A 23,109-nucleotide genomic window follows, 5' to 3' on the forward strand; every position below is an offset into this window, starting at 1 on the left:
CACATATGAAATTATGTACCAACTTTTTTCTCACATTTCCAACAGACATTCGGATGACTGGTGTTAATTTTGTTTAATTTTACCGGTGTTAAATACCATTTTAAACTAAGTTTAAATTTTTTTTCCTTTATTCTTACTGACATAAATCTTGAAACCCTCATTTTCCATATCCTCCTCCATTCTTCTTCATTTATTCTTTTCCCAATATCTTGTTCCCACACCATTTTCAATCCCTCTTTCTCACTTTCTTCTTCCTCTAAATTAAGAAGTGAATAAATTTTACTCACTATACCAGACGTATATTTACAGCTGTATTTACAGATGTACAGATCAAAAGTATGACAGTGTCCGATCAACACAGATGTTGCATCATCCCTGAGCCAGCCCTCCTGAGTCACTATGACTTAGCACACCTGAACATTATGGCTGCTCATTAAGACATTTGTACTGCCCAGGCCTGTAAGTTTTTACTTTGACATCATCGAAACAACATCCATCGATTACACCAGCTCATTACGATTCTCCATCTGCATCGTCTAAGACCTTGAAGACACACAAATCGAAATTCTCCATACCGAAGTCCTTGACTTCGAAAACCACCTCCAGATGTCAGTGACCGACTGAAGCTGCTCCAGCTCCAAAGCCTCTTCCTCCTAAACGAGCTAAACAGTCTAAGCCTACAGACATCCAACTCTCTGAATCAATTTCAGTCTGATCTCCCTCAGATGATGACAGACTTCTGTCTCATCAACCCTGTTCTCAGTCTCCAGAATGGGGTGATACTGGAGCAACTAACATCCTCTCCTCCCAGTCCACAACCTTCCATTCCTTCCAGCAATCCTTCAGTTATTCCATCGCCCGAGGATTCCCATCCTGAACAGCTTGACACCATTCCATATTTGATGTCCTCGGATCGCCCACTGATTCCTAACCAGGACCATTGGCATCAACAATCTCAACAGCTCGCTTCATTGTGTGTGGTTCAAATCCACGCTTAGCACACGCGTTGGGTTGCCATTTGCCCCAACCAGTGCTCTGCTCGACAAACTGCACTAACTAGTTTTACCTGGTTCAATAATACCATCTAATAGTCGGCCTACCTGTCAACAACCATTGGTGTCGAAGCGGCCACATCACCGAGCAGTGACTATACTTCAACCTGCTTCCTATCTGGTATGGAAAAACCTTGGACAGTCAAGCAGATTTCATCCACACATGAGGCTCTTGCAGCCCCAGCCTCCCGATACTTTCCTACTACAATAGATGATGGAAATCACTCTTCATGCTCGGCATCGCCAGCGTCAATTTATTCTACTGCTATCCCATCACATCAGCAACCTGTTTCGACATCACAGAGACACAGGCTCTGATATCAATGATTCTCAATATTCATCCTGGTCCATGGACACTTGCTCCATTCCGTTACATCAACACAGTTCCCGTCCTCCAGTAAATCCAAGTCATTGACCCCAGCACCATTACGACACCGAGCTTGACACCAAGGTACATCCCTACCAATCGAGGTCTGTCAATGCTCAACTACCATCTTTCGATGTCAAACATCAACATCAACAGATGCCCATGGACATGCCAACTCCATTTTTTCCAATTCATAACTGGTAATACTACGAGACTCAGCCTCTCGACACCAAAGTCAATTGACAGTCCATCAACCCCAGATGCAGCCTCGATGGCTCTGACCATGGATCTCGGCCGCAGACTCCATCGGTGTTACTTGCCTCTCCAGAGTCTGACATTGTCGATACCGACCCACTGTCACCAGCAGACCTATGCCCAACTTATGATTTGCACAGCTAAATCCCTTGATCTGCAAGTCCACCGACCATCAACAGAACCAGCCAATCATGTATATGATCAAATCTCTAAAAACACAACCACTCCGGTGCACATATCAGTGTTACCATCTTTCCTTAGTACTGTGCAGAGATCCTGGACAAAACCAGCTTCTTCCCATACCGTGTCTAAGCAGATTGATAACCTCTATAGAATCCATGACCCAGGAGCTATTTTCCTCCAAAAACAACCAGCTCCAAATTCTATATTTGTCGAAGCTTCTCAATCGAGATCTCAACACCAACAATCTCTCATACCACCAAATAAAGACACCCAATGAATAGATTCCATGGGTAGATGGCTTTACTCTTCCAAAGCCTTCACCATGCGAGTCGCTAATTATCAAGGAGCCATGGGAGCTTACCAGTGCTTCCTCTGTCCACTTTTATTGAATCCCTGCCAGAGGATAACAAGATATTAGCTCAAACCTTCCAACAAGAAGGTCTCTCTGTTGCTAAACAACAGATGCTTTCTGCTCACCACACCATAGATGCTACAGCGAAGTCCATGGCCACTTCTGTAGCCCTACGCCCGTTTTTCCTTGCTCAGAATGGCCGGCTTAGCCAAAGATGCTCGGGCACATATCAAAGACCTTCCCTTTGATGGAGCAGATCTTTTTCATGCTGAGACTGATGATATACTAGAGAACATACAGCAGCCAGACGCTGGGGAGCTTACCCTTCCAACCAGCAACGTCCTAAGCAAAATCAGTGGAAACAACCCTGTAACTCATACCAGAGGTTCCAACGAGACCCTCCACAACAAACTTCTTACAACCCATACTTCAAAAACCAATGAGCCAAAACCCGGCAACAGCCTGCCACTAGGCGGAATGACCGGAAACCTAAACACCATGTTTGACATTCCTCTGACTGAGATTGCCACCCACCCCACAAACCCTGCCCTCTGGAAACACTTACCTGCATGGGAATCCATCACCACAGATTCCTGGGTACCCTCAATCATCAAAAACGGCTACCACATCCACTTCTTTGAACTTCCTCCGACAACACAGGTCGTTACTCCACCATCACAACCCCTGCAAGAATAATAAATTTACTTCTCAAAGATGCCATACAACCTGTCTATCAAAACAACACCAGGTTTTTCTTTTGCTATTTCACCGTCCCCAAGAAAGATATAGGACTTTGCCATATTCTAGATTTAAGATTATTAAACAATTACCTCAGACTTCAAAGCATTCTTGTCTTTCCATATATCAACGACTGGCTCCTTGTAGCACACTCTCGCTGCAAAGCTTGACGAGACGCCCGTTTCACCCTCGCCCTTGTTCGCAACCTCGGTCCAACTACCAACGAACAGAAATCAAAATTAAAACCTACAAGGATTACACATTACATAGGCGCACTCATAGACTCCACATGAGCTTGCGTGTTCATCCCTGCAGAAAAGAGACAAAATCTCTTCACCTCACTTCATGGCTTCACTCCGCATGCCCTGATACCTGCCTTAACGGTGCAAGGAGTTCTAGGCACCATGGCCTCTATGTCATGACATCAGTTGTACAGCATATGCGTCTCAAAATAAGATCTCTCCAATCCTGGTTTCTGGCCCTATTCAATCCACTAACAGACTCTCCCCACATTTTCCTAAGAGTCACTCCAGAACTGGACTCTCAACTACAATGGTGGCATTCCCATACCAACCTTTCTATCGGGTGACCATTCCAACAACCTCGCCCATGAATACAAGTCGCTACCGACACCAGTCGTACCGGCTGAGGGACTCATTGCAAATCCCTCACAGTCCATGCCAAATGGTCTCACAGAGAATGAGTTGGAGCTACTAGCCGTCATAAAGTCCTGCAAGGCTTTCAGAAACCTTCTTGTAGCAAAAATGGTACAGATCGCCAACAACGGCACCACAGCGATGTACTACATCCTAAAACAAGGCAGCACCCACTCCCCAGGTCTCCTCTACCTAGCGGTCGACCTCTGGAAGTGGTGTCTGCAACTTCACATCTGTCTCACAGCCTTACACATTGCTGGTCAAGACAATGACCTAGCAGACTTGCTCAGTCATACAGATGCCAAAGCTCACATGTGGGAACTAGATCAATCAGTATTCCACCAACTATGCCGGAAATGGAGCACACCGACTCTCAATCTCTTTGCCTCCTGAGTGAATCGGAAATGCCAACTGTATTGCTCCTGAGCAGGAATAGGAAAACATTCCCAGGGAGACACATTTGTCAGCCATTGGCCCAAGACTCTTACCTATCTTTTCCACCATTCCCTCTCCTCCACAAAATTGTCGTCCGTCTACAACAAAACCAAACCAATGCCATTGTTATAGCCCCTTGGTGGCCGAGACAGACTTGGTTCCCAGTTCTCTGCAGTCTCTCATCAGACATGCCACACCTTCTCACACAGAACAATTCCCAAGTCCCACATCTGGACTTACCTGTTCTGCACCTGGCAGCGTGGAGGATTCTCCCTCGTTAATGAACGTTCTTCATCATGCCAAAAAAACCATCAACAAGGAAAGCCTACCTGTACAAATAGAAGAAATTTCAATCCTTTACCAAATCTTCATCATCCTCCATCAATCCATCACTTTCCACTGTTCTCCACTTCCTCCTACTTCTTAAATCTAAGGGCCTCTCCATCTCATCCTTGAGAGTCTACCTTTCTGCAATAATATCATACCAACCTCCAAATTCTCCAGCAGCAAACTTCTTCAAACATGCAACAAAACGTTTTCTGAAAGGTCTCTCTCATATCTACCCCGATGATCGACCTCCCTCTCCACAGTGGTCACTATTGTTTTGAAACAGCTTACCAAAGCTCCTTTTGAGCCATTAGCTACAACTGACTTAAGACTCCTCACCTTTAAAACAGCTTTTCTCGTAGTCATCACCTCAGCTCGACGAGCTAGTGAATTGACAGCTTTATACTATGACTACCCTTATCTACAATTTTTTCTGATAAAGTGACGTTATTCATGGACATTTCCTTCCTCCCCAAAATTGTCTCTCAATTTCATCTTTCCCAGCCAATTGTCCTTCCTTCATTTTTTCCATCACCTTCTGCAAACCAAGAAAAAATACTCTATACGTTGGATGTCAGAAGAGCTCTTGCTTTTCATCTCTGATGTACCCAACCTTTTAAACAGTCATCTTCTCACTTCATAAGCCATCAGCTACCTACAAAAGGCTGTCAGGTGACTTCCCAATCTATCTCCAGATGGGTCGCCTCGACCATTCATTTGGCTTATCAACTTGCTCAATAACCAGCCCCTAGAGTGGTTTGCCCTCACTCCACCAGGGCAGTGGCAGCCTCTACAGCCTTTTTCTGTGGTGCACCTCTTCCGGATGTCTGCACCTCTGCCACCTGGGCACAACCATCCACATTTATCTGTCATTATAGACTTGACCTCCAGCAGAAGTCTGATGCTGTTCTAGCCTCTACCTTTGCATGACACCCTGCCTCTGGGTAAGACAGCTTATTAGTCACCCAGGGTGTGATTCACAGAGGCCACGAAGGAGGACAGGTTACCCACCTGTAGTTGTAGTTCTTTGAGTGAACCTCTGTGATTCACACATCCCGCCCGTCCTCCCCTCTGTCATGCCATTGTTTGCTTACTGCGGTTGACACAACTGAAAGGGGATGCTTGGCACCAAGGTACTTATATGGGTGGGGAGGGGCATATTCTAATGTGTTTATTGCTACTGTAGAAGCTCTAGAATCTTCCAGTGAGGCTCCACGCAGGTGCGAATCACTCAGGGTGTGAATCACAGAGGTCCACTTGAAGAACTATAGTTACAGGTGGGTAACCTGTCATTTTACCAGTTACACATCTCCAGAGAGTTTCCATGGTTGAGTGGGGATTCATACCCAGCAGCTGGGAGCTGTAGTTTATTACTCTATTCACTACACACCACACTAAGTACCCCATGAAATTGAATACAAAGTTTTTATACTGATAATTCCATGCAAGTGTTTACAATTTAAAGCATTTTACCAGCATTTAGATTAAATTGGTGTGAAATGACATTGCTTCCTAGACACCTGCTGCAATACTTAAGGGTGGGGAGCATAAATTCAACTTTCCCCAAACCCCTTTTGCAGTTCATGCCAACAGACATGATAAAACTGAGGCTTTCTATCAGGTAAGTGTGTCTATGTGTTATCTGAGTTCATACGGAAAGTTGGACTAGATTCAGATGGCGGGAGAAACATCCTAATTTAAGATATACAGATGACACCAACTTATTGGCAGAAAGCAGCAATGACTTTTACGAAGGACTTTTAGTGAAAGAAGATAGTGCCAAAGCAGGACTGCAGCTGAACCTTAAGAAGACCAAAATCAGAAGAAGTGATGTTGACAATGAAGAAATTGAAATGGTTAAAGATTTTGTCTACCTTGGTTCAATCATGGATCCAAATGGAAACTGTAGCCCGGAAATCAGGAGACTGAAACTGGGAAGAGCAGCAATAAAGAATTTAGAAAAGGTCATCAAGTGCAAGGTTGTGTCACCTAGAGACCAAGACCATTTGTATTCCCAGTCATCATGTATGGGTGTAAAAACTGGACAGTAAAGAAAGCCAGCAAAAAAAAGAGAGATTAGTTTGAAATATGATGCTGAAAAAGAGCTTTGCTGGATGTTGAGAAAGGCGAATATGTGTGTCCTAAATAAAGTCAAACCTGAACTATCTCTGGAGGCAAAAGCGACGAAACTAAGGCTGTCCTACTTTGGGCCCATCATGGGAAGTCACGGTTCTCTGGAAAAGAGAATAATGCTGGGAAAGGTGGGAGGCAGCAGGGAAAGAGGGAGACCAACTATGAGATGGGTTGACTTCCTCAAGGAAGCCACGGACTTGTGTGTCCAAGAGCTGAGCAGAACCGTTGGGGGCAAGACATCTGGGACGGAGGCCCCTCGTTTTTAGAAGGTCGCCGAAGTCGGATACGAACTTGACGGCCCACAACGGTCACCGCGACGTTCCCTGAAGCGTCTACTATGTATCAGCTCCTTCTGCTCCGCTCCCCAAGGCTTGGAACAATGAAGGGGCTCAGCAAAGAACCGAAGCGCAAACGTGAACTCCCCTTCAATGGAGGCGCCCTCTGGGCCGAGGACTGCCTGCGCTTCGTCCCTTGAAACCTTTTGCTCCTTCGTGTGAAGAAAGCTTTCTAGAGACGAGCCGCGCATCGTTTTAAAAGCAATCCCCCCCCCCCCCCCCCCCCGGACAGTCGCTCTCCCTTCTCTAGCTTCTTCTCCTCAGGCTGAGAAGTGGAAGCCTAGGCTCCGCCCCTCGACGAGAAGCTGACTCGGACCCCCCCCGTAAGGGAGCAACAGAAGCCAATCCGCAGTTAGTGACGTCACTCGGCGGCAGTGACGCGCCCGCGCCCCGCGCGCGGAGCTCCTCCCCTCCCTGTCCAGGAAGCGCCGCGGAGCATATGAAGCAGCTGGTTTCGCGGTCCTCCGGTTGGCCGCCCGGCCGCCCCCTCCCCCTCCCCGCCCTACCTCCCCACCTGCCCGGCGGCGCGCGCGCTGCTTGCTGCTGCTGCTGCCTCGACCGCTATTGACGTCCGCCATGGGGGGCTCCCTCGCCCCCAACGGCTCCCTGGTTGTCACGCCCAAGCTGGACTCTCCGCTGAGTGGCGGGAGCGGTGCTGCTGCTGCCGCCGCCGCCGCCTCTTCTTCTTCTTCCTCCTCCTCCTCCTCCTCCTCGGGGGCCGGGCCGGGCTACCGTGGTTGCGAGAACGGGGCCCTGATGGACAGCTTCGGCATCTTCCTGCAGGGGCTCCTTGGCGTCGTGGCCTTCAGTCTCCTCATGCGTGAGTCCCTCGCCGGCATTCCCTCAGCCTTCTCGCCCCAGGGAGTCCCCCGGCACCTTCGCAGCCCTCCGCACCACCCCCGCTGCCTGCCCTCAGGCGCTCCAGTCTCTTGCCTGCCTGCCTGCCTGCCTTCCTCTGTCCCTCCCCGGCTGGCCCTGGCCTGCCTCCTTCCTGGGCTTCCTCCTCGGGCAACTTGGTGCGAGGTTTTTTGTTTTTTTTTGCCTGGGCCCGGCCCATCTGCAAGACCTGGCAGGACCCTCCTCCAGTCTGTGGGCAAGGAGGCGCCTCTCTCCCTTTCCCTCCTTCCCTGCCTGCCTGCCTCCTTCTCCCTCGCCCCCCCCCCGCCGCATCTGCCATTCCTGAGAAAACGGTAGTAGGCCCGTGTTTGCTGGTCCCTCGGCCTCGGCTCCGCGCTGCGGCGAGGGCGGCTGGCTTTGTTTCCCGCGCCTGTCTCGGCTCTTTCCTTCGCTCCGCAGCCTTGTCTGAGTCCCCCTTCTCTCCTCAGCGCAGCTTTCTTGAGTCTTAAGGCTCAAATGTGTTTCTAATACTTGCGCCTCTGGAATTGTAAGTGTGCCTCTGAGTTTGGAAGTTTTTGTTACACAGCCATGCAACGGTCTGCCACACGTGTGGGTTCAGGAGCATCCATATAGAGAGGTGTCATTTTGCGTGCATGAATTAATAAACTGTTAGTGAACTATTCTGTCTGCTCATGGATGTTGATGAAGTCTCTCAGCTGCATATTAAGAAGTTTGCATTATGGCTGAAGAGTCTCATGGGGTGTTGAACTGGAGTTAAGCCTTGCCAAGCATTCATTGTTTTTCTGTGAAAGATTCCTTATTTTGTGTCAGATTCTTTCCCTATTAAGATATTAAGATATATTCTGATCCCTTCATCTCTATAGTTCTAAGATGACTATCATTATAATCATTATTGTTGCTGTTCCACTGGAATAATAATTATAAAAACTTGTTTTGTGAATTGGCAGAATTTTTTGAGAAATGTTGCAATAGCTGTCAGTTTTCTCCACTCACTTGTCATCAACTATGTGTAAAAATATTTATTCTAAGACTTCAAATGATGTAAATCTAGCAGAGTAGCTCATGTTCACAAATCAATGTCTTTAGGTTTTAATTACATCCTGAGCCCTGGTTTTAGTTCTCTCGAGAAGAGTTTCTCCATTCCAAATTTTGTTCTCATTCTGATAATTGTTGTTGTTGTTTAGTCGTTCAGTCATGTCCGACTCTTCATGACCCCATGGATCAGAGCACGCCAGGCCCTCCTGTCTTCCACTGCCGCCTGCAGTTATGTCAAATTCATGTTGGTACTTTCGATGACACTGTCCAGCCATCTCATCCTCTGTTGTCCCCTTCTCCTCTTCCCTTCACATTTTCCCAACATCTTCTCTTCTCATGAGATGGCCAAAGTATTGGAGCCTCAACTTCAGGATCTGAACTTCCAGTGAGCAATCAGGGTAGATTTCCTTCATAATGGATAGGTTTGTTCTCCTTGTAGTCCAGGAGACTCTCAAGAGTCTCCTCCAGCACCACAATTCAAAAGCATCAATTCTTCGGTGGTCAGCCTTCTTTATGGTCCAGCTCTCACTTCCATCCATCACGACAGGAAAAACCATAGCTTTGACTATTTGGACTTTTGTTGGCAAGGTGATGTCTCTGCTTTCAAGGGTTGCCATCGCTTTCCTCCCAAGAAGCAGGTGTCTTTTAATTTCGTGCTGTCTCCATCTGCAGTGATCATCGAGCCCAAGAAAGTAAAAATCTGTCACTGCCTCCATATCTTCTCCTTCAATTTCCCAGGAGGTGATGGGACCAGTGGCCATGATCCCTTTTTGATGTTGAGCTTCAGACCATTTTTGTGCTCTCCTCTCCTCTTTCACCCTCATTAAGAGGTTCTTTAATTCCTCCTCACTTTCTGCCATCACACCTGGGACACTTTTATCTCAAACATGCATTTGGGAAGCTATTTCTTTATATTTTACAGTACTCTATTAGTGGTAGCTCTAATAGTGGGAACTCTATTCCAACTTAACTTTGCTCAGCAGAAGAAACTATTTCCATTAGCTGAAGACCAAAATCTAGCCTAGAGTATTGTCTCCTAGTCTTATTGTTCCAGATCTTTTAAAATAGAGATTGAGGGGATCATATTACCCTCCCCTTGCTTATACCTGAATGGGGCAAGGGAATTGTGCCCACTAGCCTCGTTCTTTCGTACACTGGCTCATAAGCAACATCAGTTTGTCAGACTGTGTGTGTACAAATGGCAGTCTTGCTTGTGCTTATGTCGTATGAAAGAGGAGGCATGCATTGTATCTGTATATACATAAAACCTTTGCACTAATGCTGAACACTCAACTACCCAGTGTGATCCTGTAACTCCCATTGTTGAGTTGGGGGGTGCAGGATCCTTAGCTTTATATCTTATCTACAGGCACAGCCAGCTCTGACGCTGATAGTATAAAGGAAAATCATGTACATGCAGCAGATATTTTAGTTAACTGCTAATTGATAATAATCCAGCTATGAACTATAGATTCATTGTCACTTCAATTTTTATTGTTCTTTGGGCTGTTGTCCTTTGTCACTTGTGTCTGCCAGCTTCTTGTTTACAGAAAGTTGCAGCTGAGTTCAAACTGGTTTCAGAATTAATACAAAATGCATGTCTTGATGGAGGATTAATCTTAGAAAGTGCTGTGACTTTCCCTGCTATATTAGGTTTTAGATTGTTTAGAGATTTATAGGCACACTGAGATAGTAAAACGACCATCAGTCACTTATGTAAATAATTACTTGTAGATTTTATTAATTCACTTTTTATCACTGAAGAATACAAATCAAATAACATCTCATTTTAAATTTATAGTTGTATAAGCAGGAGATCATCAAATGGTGACATTTTCATTTTATACAGATTTTAATTTTACGAGCCTTATAAGAATAAAAGAAGTGTGTAAAACAAGAGTTTTGAAGAGTTAGTTATCTGCAGTGTAATTGATTTTTCTCATGCATGCAGTATGGCTCAGTAAAAGAAAAATTAAGCTTATTACATGAAATGTCCAGTGTTCTAGCTCTTACCAAGCAGATCGATACCTGTGCTATCCTTAAACTGGGAGTTAGTTAAAGGATTTGTCATGATTGTACATAACCTCAAATTCTGACTATACAAAATTCCTATATACTGTCTTTAATGACAAATGAGCCGGCAGCTAACTTTTTCTGTATGGAGTACTCCTGTTCAGTGTGCCAGCTGTGACATCGTTCTTGATGTTCCATTGCCCATTTCCAAAAATCTATCTGCATTTCATAGCTGGTTTGCAGGAGGGAGATCTTCCCCTTAGTCCCCCCCCAGTACAGATTAATTTGTGCTCTTCCAAACTTTTGGGTTCTGTTTATCCTCCTGATATTTTTCTCTATAGCACAGATGGTACTGGTTTGGTTGTGGTGCTCATAAAAATGAAATCACTATTAGCATATAAAAATGAAGGTCGGCCAAAAAAAAAAAACATACTGCTGTGTGGAGTGTACTTTTCAAAAAATATTTTGTACTTTTTCAAACCTTGGGGTTATCCTGAGTCTACCTCTGCTTCTCATTTATGCATGACTGTTGTTTTGCATACATAAGCAATAATACTTGAAGAACGGTTGGCATTAAAATGCAGAATAATTTCTAACTGCCAAAGCTCCATTATGCAAATATTGTTCCTTTTCAAAATTCTGTTAAGCATACTGTTTTTGACATTATAGGAAAATTCACATAGTAAGACTCTTTATGGTGTATTTATCATGGTTAGGAAGATATAACACTTCTGTGATTTTGCTACAAAGCAAAGTGACAGTATAGGCTGAGTAATGGCATTTATCAGGACAAAGCTTTCATCAGCTTTTTAAAAAATTAGCAGGAAGTATTGAAACTACAATTGCTAACTTATTAGGGGCAGGAGACCTTTCTTCATGTAGTGCTGCTTTTTGTGTTTTACAGTACTTTTATTTAGATATCATTTTGAAAGCTTTAATAATACTTGAGGACCATGGACAGCTCTTAGAATGTAAATCAAGAGTTGCTTTTCTTTGGGGATGTACCAAATGGAAATGGACAAGGAAGGGGATTAGGGTTATAAATAAAACAGATAAGCAAACATAGGGCAAATACCAACAGTAATGACAATTTTTTATAAAGGTGTATTTTTGCAGGCCAGGATGCAATAGTGTGTCTCTGGTGATGAAACCAGTTCCGTTGACAGAACAAAGAGAGGAGAATTTTATCCTTCCAGATCCCTAAAAAACTTGCACAAGAGACTTGGGACCCCTTCAGAGCTTTTGTCTGAATAACATGGCAAGTTGCAGTGGGATAAAATTTCATGAAATTTTATTTCATGTAATGTAGTAGTTTGATACTACTGGGATGTTGGTTTTAGGACAATGAATGTGCAAGTCTTAGGTAAGCAGAGTGCACCATGTTTATTCTCAATCCTCTCTGCAACAATGTTTAAAATAGACCAGTATTATTGTTATTTTGTGTGGCAAGGGAAAAAAACAAGGCTTATACTGGTATGTTATGTGTGACGGACAGGTCAGTAACCACTCCTGTCCATCACAATGGAACCCTGATTTAACAACCAATGGTTGAACATAAGGGGTGGAACCAAGGAAATATAAGAAAAATGGAAGATAGTTAAAGATCAGTTAGGGCATAGGTCGGGGAACAGGGGTAAATTATCCCAAATGGGGTAAAAGTGAAAATCCTGGGGGTAATGAGCAGAGTAATACCCCCTCCCTCCTTCCCACCCCCACCCTCTGCAGCCAAAACTCAAATTGTAAGCCACCTCTCACTGTTACTTCCTGGTTGCAGCAGGCACTTGTAAATCCTCCATTAGTTTAGAGATTGGAGATAAGGTCCTTGATTGGTTGCAGCTGTGGATTAGCCCCAGGCAATCAATCAATCAATCAATCAATCCGGTGCTTCTGAATGACTGCTTCCTCTGGAAATGACTGCAAAGAAGCAGCAGGGGGGAAAGGATCAAGAAGCAAGCAAGGGAAGGAGGGAAGAAAGGTGCAAGAGACTGAGGAATTCATCAAGCTTATTTAAATGTATGTAGAAAATGGAGGGAGGGTGGATGGATGGATGGATGTGTGTGTGTGTGTGTGGGGGAAAGAGAGAGAGTGAGTGAGAGAGAGAGACTGACTCAAAACTATGAAAAAGAACAGGCAAGAAAAAGAGAAACCTTGAATTAAGGTGGGGGGAAGGTGGCTTTTTAAGGTGCTGTCTAGGTTTATGATTGCTTTCCTTCCAAGAAGCAGGCATCTTTGAATTTCCTGGCTGCTGTCACCCTCTGCAGTGATCATGGAGCCCAAAAAAGTAAAATCTGTCACTGCCTCCATATCTTCCCCTTCTATTTGCCAGGAGGTGATGGGACCAGTGGCCATGATCTTAGTTTTTTGATGTTGGGCTTCGGACCGTTTTTTGCACTCTCCTCTTTCACCCTCATTAAGAGGTTCTTTAATTCCTCCTCACTCTCTGTCATGCTTTTGCGTAGTCAACGAAGCAGAAGTAGATGTTTTTATGGAACTCTCTGGCTTTCTCCATAATCCAGTACATGTTAGCAATTTGGTCTCTAGTTCCTCTGCCCCTTCGGAATCCAGTTTGTACTTCTGGGAGTTCTCGGTCCACATACTGCTGAAGCCTGCCTTGGAGGATTTTGAGCATAACCTTGCTAGAGTGGGATATGAGTCCAATTGTACAGTAGTTGGAGCATTCTTTGGCACTGCCCTTCTTTGGGATTGGGATGTAGACTGATCTTTTCCAATCCTCTGGCCACTGCTGAATTTTCCCATGATGATGATAAAAAAATAGCGCAATGTTCCTTTGATTTTGGGCTGTGGCACCAGGGTGGATGACATGGCCTTTAGCCTGGTTTGTTCCTTTTTGCACACCACACATAGAATGATGAAAGTGGTAGGGAAATCCCCCCCCCCAATTCTGCATTGGCTGTCTCTAGCAAGCATGTCATTGCTAGCACTACTCTGGTAGCCACTGATGATGATTAAATCCTCTGCAAGCTAGCAAAATTTTAATGCAACTTGCTAGGCACATTGGACACCTTACTACTCCCTATACCACACTATGGCTGGAGTGCAATATGTTCCAGCAAAAATAGTGCACATCTTTATCAAATTTGGTGTGTCCTGCTAGTTCGGTACACATCCTGTGTAGATTCAATAATATTTTAATTCAAATAATGTATGATTTCCTTCCTTTCAAATCAAGGGGGTAATGTCAGCGTATATAAATTTTTTGGGGGGTAAAAGGTAAAGTTCCCTGACGCCTTAGTTAGGGAAATGAGTTAGAAGTTAGAGTTAGGGATTTCAGTTAGGGACTTCAGTTAGGGATATCAATTGGATAGAAGCAGTTTAGGAAGTTAGAACCAGAAATGTGTTAGAGAAGAGTAGTAGAGAGATAGAGAATAAGATAAGAAATGAATAAATACCTTGATTAAAATGATTCTTCAGAAGCAAATATAAATGTTACCAAAGCACAATTTATTAAATGAATAAAATAAGACCATCCATGATTCACTTTATATGATTTACTTATAAACATATAAATAAACATTGTTATATTGGATAACTGTGATTTAAGAGTCATATTTGATATAGTGAGGAATAAATCCTCTGGTGGCAGCAAAAAGTAAATGTCATACCCGAAAGTGAACCTGGGTTGTGTGGAAGAACAGGGGAACTGGGTGTGTGTGACATAATGTTTTAAGATTACTTTGTGGGGTCATGGCTGAAACAAGGTGTGAACCAGACATCTAATGGCTCACATTGCTAGCCACTGCATCAAGCCTACTATTTGCTCAAATATTGTCAACTCTAGCTGGCAGCAGCTGTGCAGTGGTTTAGGCAGGATTCATTTCAAGCCTAAACCACTTAACAGGTTTGCTTCTTCATGGATTGCTGCCTTCTTCATGGATTGCTGCCTTGTCGTGGCGAAGGGGCTTGAGTAACTCAGAGAAACTATGGGCTATGCCGTGCAGGGACACCCAAGACGGACAGGACATAGTGGAGAGTTCCGACTAAACGCAATCCACCTGGAGTAGGAAATGGCAAGCCACTCCAGTATCTTTGCCAAGAACGCCCCATGATCAGAAACAAAAGGCTAAAAGATATGACGCTGGAAGATGGGCCCCTCAGGTCGGAAGGCGTCCAACATGCTACTGAGGAAGAGCGGAGGACAAGTACAAGTAGCTCCAGAGCTAATGAAGTGGTTGGGCCAAAGCCGAAAGGACGCTCAGCTGTGGACGTGCCTGGAAGTGAAAGGAAAATCCAATGCTGCAAAGAAAAATACTGCATAGGAACCTGGAATGTAAGATCTATGAACACTGGGAAGCTGGAGGTGGTCAAACAGGAGATGGCAAGAATAAACATCGACATCCTGGGCATCAGTGAACTAAAATGGACAGGAATGGGCGAATTCAGCTCAGATGATTATCATATCTACTATTGTGGACAAGAATCCCGTAGAAGGAATGGAGTAGCCGTCAGAGTCAACAAAAGAGTGGGAAAAGCTGTAATGGGATACAATCTCAAAAATGATAGAATGATGTCAATACGAATCCAAGGCAGACCATTCAACATCACAATAATCCAAGTTTATGCACCAACCAGCATTGCTGAGGAGACTGAAATTGAACAATTCTATGAAGATCTACAACACCTTCTAGAACTGACACCAAAGAAAGATGTTCTTCTCATTCTAGGGGACTGGAATGCTAAAGTAGGGAGCCAAGAGATAAAAGGAACAACAGGGAAGTTTGGCCTTGGAGTTCAGAACGAAGCAGGACAAAGGCTAATAGAGTTTTGTCAAGAGAATAAGCTGGTCATCACAAACACTCTTTTCCAACAACACAAGAGGCGACTCTATACATGGAAATCACCAGATGGGCAATATCGAAATCAGATTGATTATATTCTCTGCAGCCAAAGATGGAGAAGCTCTATACAGTCAGCAAAAACAAGACCTGGAGCTGACTGCGGTTCTGATCATCAGCTTCTCATAGCAAAATTCAAGCTTAGACTGAAGAGATTAGGAAAAACCACTGGGCCACTCAGGTATAATCTAAACCAAATCCCTTATGAATACACAGTGGAAGTAAAGAACAGATTTAAGGAACTAGATTTGGTGGACAGAGTGCCTGAAGAACTTTGGATAGAGGCTCGTAACATTGTCCAGGAGGCAGCAACGAAAACCATCCCAAAGAAAAGGAAATGCAAGAAAGCAAAGTGGCTGTCCAACGAGGCCTTAGAAATAGCAGAGAGGAGAAGGGAAGCAAAATGCAAGGGAGATAGGGAAAGTTACAGAAACTTGAATGCAGACTTCCAAAGAATAGCAAGGAGAGACAAGAGGGCCTTCTTAAATGAACAATGCAAAGAAATAGAGGAAGATAACAGAAAAGGAAAGACCAGAGATCTGTTCAGGAAAATTGGACATATTAGAGGAACATTTTGCGCAAAGATGAACATGATAAAAGACAAAAATGGGAGGGACCTAACAGAAGCAGAAGACGTCAAGAAGAGGTGGCAAGAATACACGGAGGAATTATATCAGAAAGATGTGGATATCCCGGACAACCCAGACAATGTAGTTGCTGACCTTGAGCCAGACATCCTGGAGAGCGAAGTCAAGTGGGCCTTAGAAAGCCTGGCTAACAACAAGGCCAGTGGAGGTGATGGCATTCCAGTTGAACTATTTAAAATCTTGAAAGATGATGCTGTTAAGGTGCTACATTCAATATGCCAGCAAGTTTGGAAAACTCAACAGTGGCCAGAGGATTGGAAAAGATCAGTCTACATCCCAATCCCAAAGAAAGGCAGTGCCAAAGAATGCTCCAACTACCGTACAATTGCACTCATTTCACACGCTAGCAAGGTTATGCTCAAAATCCTCCAAGGTAGGCTTCAGCAGTATGTGGACCGAGAACTCCCAGAAGTACAAGCTGGATTCCGAAGAGGCAGAGGAACTCGAGACCAAATTGCTAACTTGCGCTGGATTATGGAGAAAGCCAGAGAGTTCCAGAAAAATATCTACTTCTGCTTCATTGACTATGCGAAAGCCTTTGACTGTGTGGACCACAGCAAACTATGGCAAGTTCTTAAAGAAATGGGAGTGCCTGACCACTTTATCTGTCTCCTGAGAAACCTATATGTGGGACAGGAAGCAACAGTTAGAACTGGTCATGGAACAACTGAGTGGTTCAAAATTGGGAAAGGAGTACGGCAAGGCTGTATATTGTCCCCCAGCTTATTTAACTTATATGCAGAATACATCATGCGGAAGGCTGGACTGGAAGAAACCCAAGCCGGAATTAAGATTGCCGGAAGAAATATCAACAACCTCCGATATGCAGATGATACCACTCTGATGGCAGAAAGTGAGGAGGAATTAAAGAACCTTGTAATGAGAGTGAAAGAGGAGAGTGCAAAAAACGGTCTGAAACTCAACATCAAAAAAACTAAGATCATGGCCACTGGTCCCATCACCTCCTGGGAAATAGAAGGGGAAGATATGGAGGCAGTGTCAAATTTTATCTTCCTGGGCTCCATGATCACTGCAGATGGAGACAGCAGCCCTGAAATTAAAAGGCGCCTTCTTCTTGGGAGGAAAGCGATGACAAATCTGGACAGCATCTTGAAAAGCAGAGACATCACCTTGCCAACAAAAGTCCGAATAGTCAAAGCTATGGTTTTTCCTGTCGTGATGTATGGAAGTGAGAGCTGGACCATAAAGAAAGCAGACCGCCGAAGAATTGATGCCTTTGAATTGTGGTGCTGGAGGAGGCTCTTGAGAATCCCCTGGACTGCAAGGAGAACAAACCTATCAGTTCTAAAGGAAATCAACCCTGAGTGCTCACTGGAAGGACAGATCCTGAAGCTGAGGCTCCAGTACTTTGGCCATCTAATGAGAAGAAAAGACTCCCTGGAAAAGACCCTGATGTTGGGAAAGTGTGACGGCAAGAGGAGAAGGGGACGACCGAGGATGAGATGGCTGGACAGTGTCTGCGAAGCAACCAACATGAACCTGACACAACTCCGGGAGGCAGTAGAAGACAGGAGGGCCTGGCGTGCTCTGGTCCATGGGGTCACGAAGAGTCGGACACGACTAAACGACTAAACACACACACACCACTTAACAGTCTGTGGTGGTCTTCTATCCTGCTTAGCTTCCTACAGCAGACGAGAGCATTTTGTCCAGGACAGTATCTGCCATACTACAAGAGCCTTTGAATGTAACACTCTCTAGTCATAGTGGCTTAGGCTAATGGTAATTGTAATTCAAAACGACTGCAAGGTAACAGATTGAGGATGGTTAATTTAGATGGGGATCTGTGGTTTTGAGGAAGTTGATGGCATACAAGTTTCCTTCTAAGGCATACACCTGCGCAATTTCGCCTCCCTCTGTGCAGCTTTCCTATTTCTCTACACAGCAATAGTTTTCAGCCCCTTTGGTTCTGGTTGCAGTCGAACCCCGCAGATTGGGCGGGGGGAGCAAAGTTGTGCAAGAAAGAGGGCTGAAAATCAGAGGGTACAGTGATGGCATGTAGTTCACATTATTGCTCATCATTTGCTGTGCTGAGACTTACGAGAGTTACAGTACCAACAAAATCTGGACAGTGACAGGTGGTGGTAGTTATATCTTTGTCTCCACATTTGATGTAAAAGCTGCATCAACTTTATCAGTTAACATGTTATGTCTGTTATTATAGCCAGTCTTGAATTTCCTCTGACAGTTTTCTGTTTGAAATACATGCATGGAAGTGTGTACATTAATTGGCATGTGTAGTGTAGATACACATAAATACCTAGGACACTGCTCACAGCAGCAATCTGCTTTTACTTGATTAGGTGCCCTGAGACATGTATTCACAGGGCATTTGACTCAAATGTGGGGAGGAGCAGAAGGAGTATCAGTTTTGGAATGAATGGTGTCATTCTCCTAAATTTCATGCAGTGACAGGAGTGACAAGAAGCCAGTTGATTGCAGCAAGGTCCCATCTTGGAAAATTGAAGATGGGACATTTATTTATTTATTTATTTATTTATTTATTTATTTATTTATTTATTTATTTATTTATTTATTTATTTATTGGACTTATATACCGCCCCATAGCGCTACAAGCACTCTCCGGGCGGTTTACAATTTAATTATACAGGCTACACATTGCCCCCCCCCCCCCAGCAAGCTGGGTACTCATTTTACCGACCTCAGAAGGATGGAAGGCTGAGTCAACCTTGAGCCGGCTACCTGGGATTTGAACCCCAGGTCGTGAGCACAGTTTTAGCTGCAGTACAGCGTTTAGCTGCATTGGAGCCATTTTCATGAAAAGTCAGGTCACCAGACTATTTCTTTGAGGCTTGCACAAATCTGTTTTAGAACTGAAGTCTCAACATGATTAGAGAAAGCAATTATCTCTTTCCCTCTCTGTCATTTCTTTCTCCAAATGCAGTGGGTCTGCAGAAAGGAAGTGCTACGGTACTTATGTAGATTCTGTATTTGAACAAGAACCATGGAAAAGCTGTTTTTTCTGGTTTTGCTTTTTACCTGCATGAAGAACCTAGACCAATTTCTCCTTTTTAAACAGATTGTTCTACATGTGGAGAAAACAGAGAAGTGGAGGAGGAACTAGCCACTTCTTTCCAAGCATGTTGATAGCAATAAGCTACGTAACAACCTATAGGGGTTACAAGTTGCCTGTTTCCATTTCAACTAGCCAGCCATTGTAAGAGATGTGTAATGTTTCAAACTAGTGTCAGTTTCCCCTTCTTAAATTAAGCTGCTGAAATCAAGATAGCTGGGGAGGGGAATAAATTTGATTGTGAAAAAATGACTATATGAGCTGCAGTTCTGGATTTGAAAATAAATTCCTAGGCCAAATAATAGATTCAGAAGTAATGCTATCCCACACATTATTAACAGCTTGTGAGTGCCACTGTTTTCCACCTGGCTTCAGTTGGTGGTCATGGAGATTCTAGTGAAAATTGAAGTAGATACTAAAAATCATATAGTCTGCATACCTCTGCAGTATAGCCATTGTTTGGCATTAGAGGTAGGTTGATTGGGAGGGATTGTAAACAATAGAAAAATATATACTGTTTCCTCTCCATCTGAGTTATTTGTTGTCAAAATGTTTCCAACTTACAGTGTCTCTCTGACTGTGTGGGAATCCAGTCCCCTGAAATTCTGTAACTTCCATGTGTTGTGATCAAAAACAAAAAGAATGCCATGGACTGGCAGCTGCACACAGGTACTGTAAATGCTTTGATATTACACTTTCACAGAAATTCTTGGGATCATTTTTGGCACATGAGTATACTGAAACCTGATGTGTTTGATCCTTGAATCCCACTGCAGATTTTATGTCCATCCAGATGTGATAAAGCAGAGCTGCATAATTTATACATAATCATATAAACAAGTTTCTGCATGGTTTTCCTAACAAATTATTTTAAATTAGTGCAGGACCTTGAAGGCAGTAGAGATCCTTACAGTTTATTACACCTGTTGAACAAAAGTTACAATGACCTACCAGTGAAAGATTCTGTATGTTCCTTCGAATATCTACAACTGCCAGCAACAATTAGTATGAATTCCAATAACATCTATGTTCTTCTTCATGGTCTCTGTGAATGCACACAATTCGGTTTTAGTGCGCCTGTGCAGAAACTCTGAAACTTCTAGAGCTTTTACACGTGTCTGTTAGGACCTCCTGTCACGCGTGCCCTGCCCATGGCACGGAGTGCATCAGTTTCTTTTTTGCTGCTGCCGCTGCAGCAGCACCTCAGTGACAAAGCTTTGCTGGTCATTCTGAAAAGAAAAGAAAATATAGTTAGAATCCTTCAACAGGACCTTCCTCCATTTTTCTCTTTTGTGAGTAAAAAAGAGGGGGGGGGAAGAGGAGAGAAGAGAGAAATCTTATTTTCCCACCCTTTCCCATTGGGCCCCTCAGTCTTTTCTGGCCTCTTCAGACTCCTTCAAGCAGTGCAAATCTTTTCCAATCTTTTCTTTCTAATGGGCATTCTCAGTGCCTCTTCTGTTTGGGTGAGGCACACCCAACTTCTTCATGTCAGGTTTGCAAAAATTTAACTAGACCAGTGCTTAAACTTCACCTCCACCAGAAGAGTGAAAAACTGTACAAAATCCATGGTACCAATACCACCATTCTCATTAAGCATCATGTCCCTAATTGGTTTATCGCGAATGCTGCTCAAAACAGAGCTCAAAATCACTCTGCGTCCATCCCCAATAATCATGGGGGTAGGAAGCTAGATGTCATTGGCTGTTGAGTCTGTTCTCTCACCTCTTTCATTCTTAGGGTAGCCAACTATATGGCCACAATGGGAGCCTACCATCATCATCTTTGGAACAAGGCACTACCCATTCTTCTGGCTGCTTCTGAAGAACTCTGCTCTCAGAGCCTCTCTTTTCATCAGGAGGCCATGAGCTTTGCTCGGCAAGAAAGAATTGCAACATGCCATGTGGTAGATGCTGCATCCAAACAAATGTCCACAGCCGTAACACTACGTCACCATGCATGGCGTAGATCTGCCAGCATATGAGATGATGCACAGTCTAGAATTGAAGATTTACCCTTTGATGGCATTGATCTTTTTGATGAAAGGACTGATGAAATTCTGGACAACCTTCAAAAGCTGAGAACTGCAAGGTCATACAATGCTCCACAGTATTGCCCACAAAATTATTGGTGCTGTCCCTATACTTAATAACACTATAGACCTCAGCTCGATTGCCAGCAACCACAACTTTTCAACACATCTTCTGTCTCATTTTGCCAGCACACAGTTAGGCAGCTCACATGTCAGTCTGCCTGTAGACCCGAGAGGATGACAAAGCATAATATTTGACTCCCCAACTGTCCACGCCCCTATTCCACCACTACCAAAAATTTACCACACACAGCTGGCACCTTTTCTCTATACCTGGTAACACATCACTTCAGACACCTGGCTCCTCACCATCATCGCCATGGGCTATGCAGCCAAATTCCACTATCTCTCCCCAACTGGGCTCTTAAAAAAATACCACCGCTTCTTCCATCCTGGAAGAGGAGATATGCTTTCTGCTACAAAAGGATGCCATCACTCCAACATGTCAACATTGCTCAAGGTTTCTACTCCCGATATTTTACAGTCCCAAAAAAGGATGGTGGACTACGACCCATTTTAAATCTCTGCCACCTCAACTCTTACATCACCCACAGCATTTTCGTATGGTCACCTTGGACGGTACCATACAACTACTCCAATAGGGTGATTGGTTTGCAGTCATAGATTTAAAGGATGCTTACTTTCACATAAACATACATCTGGATCACTGCAGATTCCTCAGGTTTACTTTCCAAGGAACAACATATGAGTTCAAAGACCTTCCATTTGTCTTGTCAACTGCGCCATGGGTCTTTACAAAATGCCTCACTCCAGTAGCAGCGTATCTCCTCCTCCAAGGCATGGACAATGTCTTCCTGTATTTGGACAATTGGCTTTTGGTATCCCCATCACAGGCCAAGGTGCGCCACAATGTCAACTTGACTCTGTCTGTTCTATCAGACTTAGGACTTCAAATTTGTCAAAATCAATTCTTGAACCCTCTCAATGGGTCATGTACATAGGAGCAGTACTCAACCCGATTCAAGGCCATGCTTTCCTGCCAAATGAGAGACAGATAAGCTTTTGCTCTCCTACGATTTTTCTTACCTAGTGCATTCGTCACAGCTCATCTTACTCAGTATCTCTTAGGCCTCACAGCCGCTACCACTGTAGTCATCCAACACACCCGCCTAAAGATGCGATTGCTCCAGGCGTGATATCTCATATATTTTGACCCCATGGTTCATCATCCATCCAAATTTCTTACAGTCACAAAGTAGCTAGTATCTCAACTCACTTGGTGGAGCAGCATTCACAGTCTCCATATAGGCAGACCATTCAAGGCCATTCATTTGTCTGTTCAAATCACCACAGATGCCAGCCCTACAGGCTGGGGAGCCCACTGCAGAAATGTGACCATAGATGGCTTGTAGTCTCCCATGGAGGCAAAGCTCCACACCGATCATTTAGAGCTTCTTGTGATCATCAAAGCTTTCAAAAGCCTCCTCGCAGGATGTGGAGTTCAGTTAGCTACCAACAACACTACGGTCCTGTATTATATCAACAAGCAAGGAGGAAAACACACCCTTTTTCTTCTCTATCTGACAGTGTAACTGTGGGAGTGGTGCTACGCCACTCCACATTTCTACAGAGTATAATGCCTTTGCAGACTACCTCAGCAGACTCCATACATGCAGCCATGAGTGTTCCTGTACGATGACATGTTCCACCTTCTGTGTCGTCATTGCGGCATCCCTCAAGTGGATGTTTTTGCCTCCCCTACCAA

General features: G+C 44.2%; 1 protein-coding gene and 1 long non-coding RNA gene across 2 annotated transcripts in view; one reads left to right on the plus strand and one right to left on the minus strand.

The window, feature by feature from the left end:
• Window positions 1-2,769: 2,769 nt before the first annotated feature.
• On the minus strand, window positions 2,770-4,418 carry LOC140704399 (uncharacterized). The gene is made up of 3 exons (XR_013541729.1): window positions 4,279-4,418; window positions 3,040-3,163; window positions 2,770-2,893 (listed from the first exon to the last, which is right to left on the minus strand). It is a non-coding gene; the product is annotated as an uncharacterized LOC140704399 (long non-coding RNA).
• Window positions 4,419-7,363: 2,945 nt separating this feature from the next.
• Window positions 7,364-23,109, plus strand: part of LOC110080623 (store-operated calcium entry regulator STIMATE) — a 70,019-nt gene continuing 54,273 nt past the window's right edge. The window contains exon 1 of the mRNA XM_072989755.2: window positions 7,364-7,653. Within this exon, the coding sequence (XP_072845856.2) occupies window positions 7,410-7,653 (244 nt within the window). The 5' untranslated portion in view covers window positions 7,364-7,409. The remainder of the gene's footprint in view (window positions 7,654-23,109) is intronic.

The sequence above is a fragment of the Pogona vitticeps genome, chromosome 2 (genome assembly GCF_051106095.1).
Source record: "Pogona vitticeps strain Pit_001003342236 chromosome 2, PviZW2.1, whole genome shotgun sequence".
Classification (NCBI taxonomy): Eukaryota; Metazoa; Chordata; class Lepidosauria; order Squamata; family Agamidae; genus Pogona; species Pogona vitticeps.